We start from the raw sequence: 12076 nt of genomic DNA on the forward strand, positions 1-12076 counted from the left end.
GCATTAATTATGTTGTATAGCTAATTTTAACGATTATTTGTTTGCATGTTTTTGTTGGACTTTTTTTTTTTTAAATACTTTTGCCTGTTTTAAAATTTCCAGATCTCATCAACAAACATAAAAGTACCCATGGCGATACACCATTTACAGGAACTGAGCAGAGCCACACACAATCTTCAGTGCCAGCCAGGGGCCAAGGTCAAAGTGCATCTATGATCTACCCTGCCAGCTCCAGAGGAAGACTCTATGCTCCTCAGAGCTGTGGAAGTTGGAGGAAAACATACTCTCTGAGAAACAAGAACCCTGAGTCCTCTGCTGGACATCCCTCAGCTTCTGCCTCCTCCACTATCCATCACTCTCACAGCATGTCACTGCCCAGCCTCAGCACGGGAAGCAGGACTGCCACTTTATCATCAGAGACATCTCAGCTGAAGAAAAAAGAACATATAAGCAGCATAACAGAGAGTAGAGATGTAGCAACAGAGAGAAAAAACAGTGATGCTCTTGGAAAAATGGGGTCAGCAGCAGAGTTTAGGCAGAGGGTTGACAACAGGGACACAGGCCTGCAGGGAAAGAAAATTGGTGTTTCTTTTGAAGTGGCCTCTTCAGCCACAGCCAGTGCCTCAGCCATTCAGCAGAGCAGCTCCCAAGTAAAGATCGGACCTTCCCTGAAAAGCAGAACCAGTACAGACACTCAACAGATTGTTGCTAATACATCTCAGGTAACTCTCACAGCTGGTCTCTCTACTGCATTACAACAAGCTTCCTCTAACTCATCTTTGCAAAGCAGCAAAGCCCAGGTCAATACTTCATATTCAAATAAATCAAAGTTCACTTGGGTAAAGGGTCAGAGCGCTGCAGGAGCAGAGCTTAAACCACTGAGCTCTGTTTCAACACCATCAGCAGTTGTTGCCCCAACATCTGTCTTGAAATCTGGAGTTGCCATTGAAAGCCCCCCTTCATTTGTAGTTGCTAAGAGAACCCCTGCTAAGAAGTTACCTCGAAAGGTTAGCCAGCCCACTGTAGCTGCCAAGACCTCAAAGTATCGCTGGGTGTCCTCTGCAGGAGCCCAAGCTAAGACATCTCGTAAGCCTCCATCTCCCAAACCCTTGACTCTCACACAGAGAAGTCTGGACAAAGGAGAGGGCGCAAGGAAACTTAAACAAGGCTCTTCTCCTTCTGTAAAACTGAAAAAAGGTATTGCAGCGTCCTCTGCTGGCACCTCACAGAGTAGCCGCTATCGCTGGAAAGCAGGGGGCCAGAGTACATCTGTGGCAGGGACAGCAGGAGCAACAGCAAACCGCCGTAGATCTGCTTTCCACTGGACAGCTGAGAAAAGTAACAAAGGATTGAAAGGAGGGATTTCTGTGCCCCTAAGTTTACCTCAGCGCCCCTCCATGTTGTCATCCTCCTCGCCTGGAGGGTTCAAGCTCCGCAGCAGGATGAAGATTATTAGAAGGTCTACTATCAGGTGAATAATGCACATGACATAATTTAAACTCTGGTTCAGTTATTGGGGTAACTGACATTCATCTTATTATGAATCAGATTCATAGTTACTAGGATATCTTTAGGATAGCTTCACTTACCTACTTGGTAGTCACTTGAAGGTTGGTATCAGCTATGCAGATGCCGAAAGACCTCACATTATGCCTCGAGTGTTGCAGGGCATAAAACTCTTATTGATTGTGTGCTGTTAGAAATGACCGTGGTGATGTGCCCCAATAAGAGGTGGTTCTGTGGTAAATTTTGTGTTACTGTAGTAATCACTGTTTAAATATATGAATCTAGATCTGCATGGTATATTCCACTGATGTTTTTCTTGTTCCTAGTAAATGGGCACATGCATGTCTCAGAGTGAACATACTCAGAGTTGATATAAGGAACTTTGAACAGCTTTTTTTGGAACTAAACACTCAATTTCCCATCTCAGAGTTCATTAACTCAGAGTTCAGGATTTCTTATGTTTAATAGTTTTTTACTCCTTCTGACTGTGCTGTGTGTCTGCCTGCTGTATTGTGACCACAGTGGCAGTGGATCAGAGAAGGTGAGCCCACCAGCTGTGAAGCACTCTCCCCAGGGCAGAATCTATACTTTGGCCAGGACTCCCACAGGAGTTAGGAGGACACCCACCAGGGAGCTTGTGTCATTTGGTAGACACAAGTTGAGGCGGCTTTCCCCTGTCTCATCAAAGACAAGTAAGAAGCACACACTACAGACCAAAATAGAAAGTTTTTATTTTGCTCTGCTGTAAAGTTTGCTATGACTAATTGCTCTAATGACGTGTCAACCATACATGGACGTTTACGCAGAAAATCCTATAGCTGTGGGTGATAAATCTTCTTTTAAACACGTGTGTGTCCTCACCCATTATTTGGTTGAGAGCAGTAATATTCTACAGCCATTTGGTGGTGCTGTAACAACTCTAAGCCGCAAAGTCACCAGCTGCATATCAAGCAAGCATACCTGTTTTGCGTCCTGGAGTTATTGTGTGGACTATGTTGTGTTTTGTGTGGACTTTGGTCATGGTTAGGCATATGCTTAGTTTTAGAAAAACATGGAAAAATAGGGAAAGATGTAATTTATATGAAGATATAATAACAGGATAGAGTACAAATAGAAATGCATTATGTACTGCTGTCTACCACACCTGCAAGAAAAACAAACATACACGACCTCGAACACAAAAATTTGAAAATGCTGATTTATATATCTGTGTAATCTTCTTGTGGGGTGTGTGAATGTGAAAGAGAAAGAAAGAGAGTGTGGAGTGTAAATGTGTATGTGTCTTTGCCACAAAATGTACTTGAAAATGAGGGCGGGAAGCCGCAATAACGTCTCCCAGGAGTCAGAGGCAGGCAGAGATGGATCCTGGAGAACTGGCTATTTGCCCCCTCGAGAGTACTGAAGACCTAAGGCCACACATCCCAGTGGGTCCGTACCAGAACATCCTGTCAAGCATCCTGGAACCAACTAGTACCCTCATCCCAGGAAGGGGGAGCTGATCCCCTCCCTCTATGACCATGTCCTACAAGGCCAAGGATAAGCAAGCCCCAGACCCAGGCCCAGCCATCCACGCATCCACCCTTCCACCCATTAATGATACACAGAGATACAAAATCAACATAGAAGTGGCAAAAACTGCAGACAGTCCCCAGACATCCATGCTTGAAGGCCAGCATGTGAGGTGAAATTAGCATGTTTACACCCTGCTGCTGCTGCAAAAAGAAAAAGATAGCAAAAAAAGTTTGTGGTCTCTACAGCTAATTTGCCCTTCTGTTAGACAGAGGGTGATTTAATTATTTATTTTTATTACAACTCACCTCTTTGTGACTCTACAATGTAGTAGTGCCTGAGCCAGGAAGGGTGTCCGGTTCAAAAATCTGCTAAATCAAATATGCAGAGACACTTGGTGTAATGACCCCCTGTGAAGCAGGGAGGAGCATTTTATTAAGGCTCTATGTTGATTGACTGATTAATCAGCCAGGGCTTGATAGCAGTAATAGCAGTGGTAATTTACAGAGGTGGAGGCAGGCAGAACCACTGATTGGCTGATTAATCAGTCAATCAAGGTAGGTGTCTGTGCCTCGCACCAGTGCACTTCATGACTTAGCTCATCACCTTGGCAATCCATGTTCCTGTCTAAACTTTGTCACTGCTGTCTCTGAAAACACAACATCATGGTGGTGGCTAAATCTATAAATTGTATATAGTATGTCACATTTATTGTTAATAGCCAGTCTTTCCATGGTTCATTTTGAGAACCTGTCAGTAGCTAACCACAGAGCAGGTGCTCCAGAGGTTCTAACAGTAGGAGGAAAACATCAGTTTGTCATGTTTGCATCGTTTATATGTAGGATAATAGAAAAAATGGGCAAAACCAAGCTTCTTTCTGCTTGCTGTTTTAGTTTTTGTTCAGCGTGCTTCTAATTGATCCAGTGTGAACACAATGCATACTCTACCAGCCAGTGTCTGCTTTGTAATGTACGTAGAACTGGTACAAAGCTGCTAGTTAATTGAAGCCATGTCCAGCAGAGGGCAGCAGTTTCCATCCATGTCGTCCTTGTAGGGGCTTTGTGTTGCAAGCTGTCACAGGGAGGTGTACAGGCAGACTATAAGAGGAGGGGGGGTGGGTTAATTGATTGCCCAATTCAGCGGTGATGGCGAACAAGTGCCGATAGCGGGTAATTTGCAGAGGTGGAGGCAGGCAGCACCACTGCTATCAAGCCCTGGCACCACTCTCCTTCCAGTAGATAAAAAGGAGCTAATGCATAATTATCCTTTTGCAAATTGGATTGTTTTAACGAACTGTAGAATATAGGCCTAACCTGATGGAAAGCAATCATTGTTTTTACAGCCCCAACCCCGCTCTCCCTCCATTCCCCCCTTCCTGCTTCCACTTGCCCCTCGAACCCTCCGGTCATTTTGTGTGTACCCTACACGGCTCATGGCCATCTTAGTGTAATCTCCCATACTCAATGGAGTCAGAAGACATTAGAAAAACCATCACTATTAACATTAGGCTTTATTCGTCCCCATGGCTCTGCATCTTAAACTCTGTTCCTCTTTTTCTGATGCTTTAACACAACTTTATGCTCTTATTCCCACACCTCCTAAAACATTTTGTCTTTTCCTTATCTTCATCTTTGCCCTCAGTTTTTTATATCATGTGATACAACAACAGGAACACATGCATCTCTAATTAAAGATGGACATTGGAGACAGAGGAAAGGTGGAATGTGGATGAGTGTGGAAGAAGATGGAGTGAGGAATGCTGCTCTTAGCCGTCTGTGCTTCTGATAAGAGCTGCTAATAAAGCGCAAATTGAATTACTAATGATGGGAAGCACATTCCCTATAGATGAGCCTGTTTAAAACCGACCTCATGACCACTCACACATGCATGATAATATACTCACAAACAATGTTTCTTAATTTCCTGCTCGGTATGCTAGTTTCAGCTTCCTGTCCACGTTCAGGGGACCGTGTTTTCTGAGGTGCTTGGTTATCTGAGGTTTAATTTAAAGAGGGCATAAACCTAAGTAAGCAGTTAGGACTGTAATGAATTGAGAGGTGTGTGTGTGTGCTTGCATGCAGTCAGAGACAGCCATGTAGCCCAGATAATCTAATAAAGCAGATAAATGTCAGGAGCGGACAGAACACAGAGAGGAAGAGTGCTGAGGCGTGCGTCTTCAGGCCCCATGTGACAGGCTTCTGGAGCGCTTTAGGTCTCTATCTCACTCCAGTTTCTTCCCTCTCTCACCATCTCTCATCCAGTCTTGCTCAGTCGTTCCCCTCGTTTTGGCTGTCTTCACTGCTCTTTTAAAATACCTTGTGATTTTATTTTATTTTTTTAAATCCCAGCGCAGTGCATCATTTTTGCAGACTACAGGCGTTTTAGGTCTGAACTGTCCAATAAAGCCTTGAGTAAATGAAACTTTTGAACTTAAATTTTCTAAAAATAAAACGACCCTTTAGATCAACAATTTGGCATAGAAACTATTTTTGACATAATATTTATACTTTTACTTTTTTTTAAACAAAAAACAAAATGACTGTGCCTCCCAGTCCACACACAATTCACTTCAAGCAAACACATAAAGAAATCTTCATAAATACAAAATGTTCAATGGTATTTGTCCTTGTGGAAGGTTTGAACGGAGGTTTGCCTGATCTAGTGTGATCTAACTTTCTTTTTTTTTGTTCCAAAACGGGGCCATTAACTTTTGGGCAGGTTCATTAATGTTCATTTTAGTTGTTCATCCTGTTACAAACTAAGTAGAAACTGCTTCAGTTCTAATGAGAAAATAAGCAATATTCTACATCACTGTGAACTCTTCCCAAAATGTTGCAATCTGCCACATCCAGTGAAAAGGTGTGCTTTTAACCTCTGTGCATTTAGTGACACAAATGTTTTTGTTGTATGCAACAATTGGATGCTTTTGTGTACAGAGCGGGTTTTGCTGCTTTCTTATTAAAACGCTCAACTATTTTCCTGAAGCATTCCCTACTCACTGTATTTATTGGACATGTTGGCCAAACAGAATGTGATTGGGTTAATTATTTCAGTGTGTCTTTGTGAGCTGGATGGATGTACAGCCATGCTGTCCAGCCTCGATCTCATGGATGACTAAGCTGGATTTTTTTTGATGATTCACGTTACACGGTTCTTCTTAGCCTTCATGGTTTTCCTGCAGTTTGTGGTGCATTTTCAAGTGGTTGAACAAGTTAGTTGTTATTTCACGATATACACAGAATTCCACACTTCTCTTTACATATGATTTCTTCTTGGTTAGCGCCATTTGAGCTAAATCTTAAGTATTTCGAGACCCATGCTGTCAGATTGGTGACCTGTTTGTGTGTTGTAATTGGAATGTCTCTCTTACATGCCTCTTTTGCTCTCTCGCACAACATAGAGGCCATTACCGCCGCAAAAGAATCCTCCTTTCACACCCCCTGCTCCTGCAGGGATCCAGTTACTGTGCCAACACTGATGCCATTTATTTTGTCCATAAATAACGTGCACAGCTCTGCATTGAGACCCTGCTTTCTTGGACCTTTTCTACTTTATGCATACATCTCATTCCATTTACTTTATGTGGACACATGCAAACAGAAAGTATTAAAGTTCCTCAAAGAGATGCTCAGCCCTTGAAGAGTAGAGCACGACTGATCCACTCTATCCAGGTATAAGCTCTTCATTGGCAGTGTGTTTGGGGAAATGTGGGTGGGAAATGGTTTCTAAGTGGTATTGCATGGTGGATAAAAAATCTGATGCTACATATCTGTATTCATAACTCCATCAGTTAGTTAGCTAAAATACAGTCCCAGACTATGACAGAGCCTCCACCATGTTTTGCAGGTGGCTGTAGATGGTCACTGTTGTGCCTCTCCCCAGACCTGTTCTGTATGTCATACTGACAATGATTTGAACCAACAATATCAAATCTGGACTCCTTGCTCCATAAGACCTGTTGCCACTGAGCTTTAGTATAGTTCTTGCGTAATTTGGCACACCTCCGCCATTTTTCCCTGTTTCCCTTTCTTAAGATTAAGTTAAAGGACTGTCTCTCTTCGTAAGGACATGACTTCCAGATACTGTTAATATGTTGTAGATAGTTCTTTAGGCCTCTGCTTGTTTGGGTTTCAGTTAATATGTCTTTGAAATTCACCTTGGTGGTGCAAAATTCCTATTTTATAGCTATTAAAATATGTTATCTTTGACATTTTCTGTTCCTTCTGTTTTTAGAATTGTCTGTTATGTGTATACACGATATTGGTTCTTCCGTCTGTGTGATATATTCCAACGAAGTTGAGACTAGCTAGTTTGCAAGGAAAACACCAGACTGATTGGTTTGGTGTTTTTCTTGCTGTGCTACAAACAAGCTAGAAGGCCACCCTAAACAGGTAGAGATGTGGTTCATGGGCGAGTTGGGAGATTCAATACAGGGACTGATTGTACTGCTTAGTTATTTATCATGTACTTAGAAAAGTAATTAGCAAATAAAATATATGCAGAGAATAAATTTAATGATCACCAAGCCCTCCATCTTCTGTTGCTGAAGTACTCCACTTCTTTTGGATTAAAACTGCACAGTAATCACACAAATATAGAAACCTTTTTGGGTCCTGACACATGTACATGCTATCTGCCTGTCCTTTTTTTTTTTTTTTTTTTTTAACCTTGTTTATTTTTGCTTGTTTATTTGCATCACTCTCTGGTTCACACGTGCTCCAGTTTCTCCCACTTTTCCTTCACACCATGGCCACTTGTCCTGCGGTCTTCTCACACTGACTCACTTTCCTGCATTTGCACACACAGCAGCAGCTTATAGAGGGCAAGAGATCACCGCTTGTTTGGAACTGAAAGCTGTGTGCTCACTGTCACTCCATATAACATGTAAAGTAACATGTGTTTTGCACACTGATGTTTCTCTGAACTTTATTCTTTAAATGATTTTAATAGTTTGTGTGTGTTTATGTGTGTGCATTGTTGTGTAGGTCCCTCCAAACAGCTGCCTACATACCGTTCTCTAAATGCCATTTCCCTGTGCTCCCGTAGTATTATCAGTTGGTCCAAAGTATGGACATTAAACTAATGTGTGCACATACACACACACACACACACACACACACACACACACACACACACACACACACACACACACACACACATGCTCATTCTGCTCATTCCTCTTCACTTTCTCAGGCTCTCTGTGTCAAACAGGTGGACCTCTGTCCTCTTTCTGTCTGTGCTGAACTGTCTGTGGCCTTCTCTCTCTCTCTTAATGCCTGTCACCATTTGTCTCACTCACACACATTCTCTGTAAGACATGTGCGCCCACACACACAAACAAAACACATGTCCACAACTGTAATGTTGCCTTAATGATTTAGACACAGGCTCATGCAGTTGTTGCAGACAGAAAAGAAGAATAAACCAACAAGAATGTCAGTGTTACTTCCACTTTTTACGTCTGGCTAAACAGAAGTAGTGCCATGAGACCTCTTTGTGGACTTTTGTAATCTTCACACTTTTCTGTGCATACACATACAAGGCAGAATTGGCATCTGCGTCTGCATGCATTATATATATATATATATATATATATATATATATATATATATATATATATATATATATATATATATATATATATATATATATATATATATATATATATATATATATATATATATATATATATATATATATATAAGTAGTATAGCTATTCAATTGCATAAATGGTCCAGTTTCTCATGTAAGATTGCATCCTGCACATTACTGGCTTAGTATAGCTCTGTGCCATGGTGCACTGTAACATTTGGCATTTTGATTAACCTCTCAGGGCCCAGAGAGCTGTACATGCCAATGATCTGATCCCTGAACGTACGGTATGCCCACATGAGTAACTTCACCCTAACTGTGCTGTAAGGCCTCTCCTTCTCCCCTCTCTTGGACTCTCATCAAACTGTCAGCTGGCAATAATTAAAATTTTCACTCATTTGAGTTTAACATGCCTCTCTGGCCTTCTTGAGGACACTGGCAGGGTTGAGAATACTTGGTCTTTGCTAAACCTGCTAAATGACAACAGATTCAAATTGCTTAAGGCGCGCTCCAGATAATCCAATCATTGAATCAATATTCTGTTATTATTTATATTTTTTATAACAAGTTCTAAGATTATTTGTGTGGTGTTGTGAAGGGGTGTCTTATTTTTTGTCGGGTGGGGTGGTGGGGGCGCAGCGGGTGTTGAAAAGTGTCATCAATGCTACCAAGTCCAGAAACTTTATCCTGAGATGATTGTGACTCCTTTCCAGTTAAGGAGGTAAATGTTTTCTTGGTATCCAGAGGAGTGGCCCATGTGCTGGGCTGTCTGAATAAATCACAAAACCAACAGGAGGCACACAGCGCCCTGCTAATTATTTGAGAACACATGGCAGGCTATATGGGTGTCGCTTATTGGTAAATGGGTTGGCTGGACCAATGGGTGTTGCCATATTTAGCTATGACAGTATAGACTTAAAATCCTGCCAATAGTAATGTGTACTAGTAATAGTAATTGTGACAATGATAACAATAATGATGTAATTATAACAATGGTGGCAGTAACTAAATAGTCGATACATTAGCAGGAATATTTAAATGTAAGGACAGATTTTCAGGAAAACTTTACCAGATGACAATTAGACATTTGTCATTATATTTTCACAAATACATTTGACACTCAAATGAGAAAAATAAGGAGATAACATCTCGATGCTGTCAAGAAAATATCACAAACTGATCTAGATATTCTTCTTGGATGGTTTAGAGGGAAAATTTCAGCACTGGTGAAACTTCAGAAATTGGAGCTGGCAGTATAATTTTTTTTCTTTATTATTTACCATTTAAAATTTTCAAGGGACTACTTGAGGGTTTCAGCCAGTATGCTACAAACCGAAGAGGCCTGATTGGCCCACATGGATGCATTTTGTTCAAATTAATGGCCCGGAAAACTGTTTTTATTTCCCAACCAGCAAACTGGCCAACCACAACTTTAAACCACCATCCAAATATTGTGTAGGTTCCCATCCTGCCAAAATAGTTTTGACCATCCTGACATGGACACAGGACCTCTGAGAGGATCTTTTAGTGTCTGCCACATGGATGTTGGATAAAATGCTTTGGCTCCTGCTGGTTGCAGGTTAGAGGTTCTTTGGATCAGACTTGTTCCAGTGCATCCCGTGGATGCTGTATCAGAATCCTTGAGCCCTTTCCAGGAGAACTTTACATTGAAAAGATCAGTGTTATTTCCCCCACCATTCAGGGGTTTGTGTTCTGGCTGCTAATTGTTTCACAGCTATCATTACAAATCAGTATTTGGATGTACTTCTCACTTTAATACTTTAAAATATCTGAATTTGTCATGCCATTCTTAAAAACAAAAACAAAGAGTGAAACCAGCACTCCGGCAAGAAAAATCCATTCATTATCAGAATACTGAAATACTGCAACATAGTTTGCAGACTCATATAATAAATACTAAATAAAACAAACTGACAGAAATAACTAGGTCTCCATTCATTCTTTAACTTCAACTGATTAATCAGTCCGAGTTATTCCTGTGCAGTTAGGGGTGCTGTTGTGTTACATAAAGATGTGTTTGTCATCGTAACAGGGAGGGGAAAGTCTGGGGCCGTTAAGAGCTGCTCCATAAATCTTCACCTTTTGTTAGTTGGTAAAGTTGGCCAGCCACTCGCCCTGCTGTACCCTGACCCTATGACAGTAACATTATCCGGCCCCGCTCTCCTCCATATGTCTGCACACACTGACGCATTGCCTCAGTAAGTGCAGGAGGTTTGCTTGGGAGGACGAGAAAAGATTCTGAAGCGTGCTTGGCACGTTATGTCCACCAACTCAGACACAGTATTAGCAGATGTAAGCGCATAAGACAGCAAAAGAAAACCCCAATGTTAAACAAACATTATGTTGCTAATTTTAGACTTTCTGCATTGTTTTATCATGATATTCTCTACTGGATCAAACTTGGCAGTTATATTTTATCTTGTACTCTGCAGAACTTTTCATTTAATCAGGATGTAGTCCACACGAGATAGCTTAAAATGGGGTTTCCACTGGATAAAAACAACAGAAAAGATGCTTTGAAATCCAATGAACTAGTTAGGGCCTTGTCCCCTGATTTGAAGCAGGGGCACAAGTTCTGGGGACTGTGGGGACTTCTTTCGCCACCCAGGTTTTCTTATTAGAAGAGACTCAGATCCATTTACTCACAGTGAAATTACCAGCACAGGTCAAGATGTTGCACAAGGCTATCTGTGTGACTTCCTCTAAGTCCCAATGTACAAATAAATCTAATTATTTGGTGCAAAGCAGTGTTGTAGTGTCGTGAGAGCTCCCTCGGCCCAGGTTTTAATAGTCAATTTAATTAATTTAATTTTTTTTTTTCTGTGTAGTGCCAGATGACAACAACAGTCACATCAAGGCGCTCTATATTGTAAGGTAAAGACCGTACAAGATCTTGAAGATCAGCCTTGTTTTTGTGCTGAGGGAGGTGTAAGCAGGGACAGGGATCAAGACGGGGGGGCAACTGTGTAGGAATGCTTAATGCTTGAATAAACATGGCTGAGTGCGTTATTTTTCCTTGTAGTACATGCCAAATGATGGTTGATTGGTAGTATTGTTTCAATGCCTGAGGAAAGTCCAGCTTTGTTCTTAGTGTGTTGTTTCACCCACCTCTGGTTTGGCCCCCAGTCTTTTCACTACCAACTAGATGCATGATTCCCACACTGTGTGAATCAGCAATGTTGTACTGTGCAATAGTATCATTCTAAGTTACAAATCTTTGATGGAACTATATCCGAGTGTCAGCCCATAAAGGCTTGCACATGAAAACTGAGGTAATCCTAATCAAGGCTGGAGTATTTCTGTGTGGAGTTTGCATGTTCTACTTGTGCTTGCATGAGCTCTGTGGGTTCTCTACGGCTGTCTTCCTCCCACAGTCCACAGACAGGTTAGGCTAATTTGCTAGTTGTGAATCTAAGTGTGAATGGGACACAGAATCTGTCTCTGTGTT

General features: G+C 41.5%; 1 protein-coding gene across 2 annotated transcripts in view; it reads left to right on the top strand.

Annotated features, from left to right (window-relative positions):
• The window catches only part of zc3h3 (zinc finger CCCH-type containing 3), a 68514-nt gene that overhangs the window by 2897 nt on the left and 53541 nt on the right, over window positions 1–12076 (top strand). For both annotated transcript variants that reach the window (XM_063460549.1, XM_063460550.1), the window contains exons 2-3: window positions 103–1471; window positions 2029–2198. In XM_063460549.1, the coding sequence (XP_063316619.1) occupies window positions 103–1471; window positions 2029–2198 (1539 nt within the window). The remainder of the gene's footprint in view (window positions 1–102; window positions 1472–2028; window positions 2199–12076) is intronic.

This window comes from Pelmatolapia mariae, linkage group LG17 (assembly GCF_036321145.2).
Source record: "Pelmatolapia mariae isolate MD_Pm_ZW linkage group LG17, Pm_UMD_F_2, whole genome shotgun sequence".
NCBI lineage: Eukaryota > Metazoa > Chordata > Actinopteri > Cichliformes > Cichlidae > Pelmatolapia > Pelmatolapia mariae.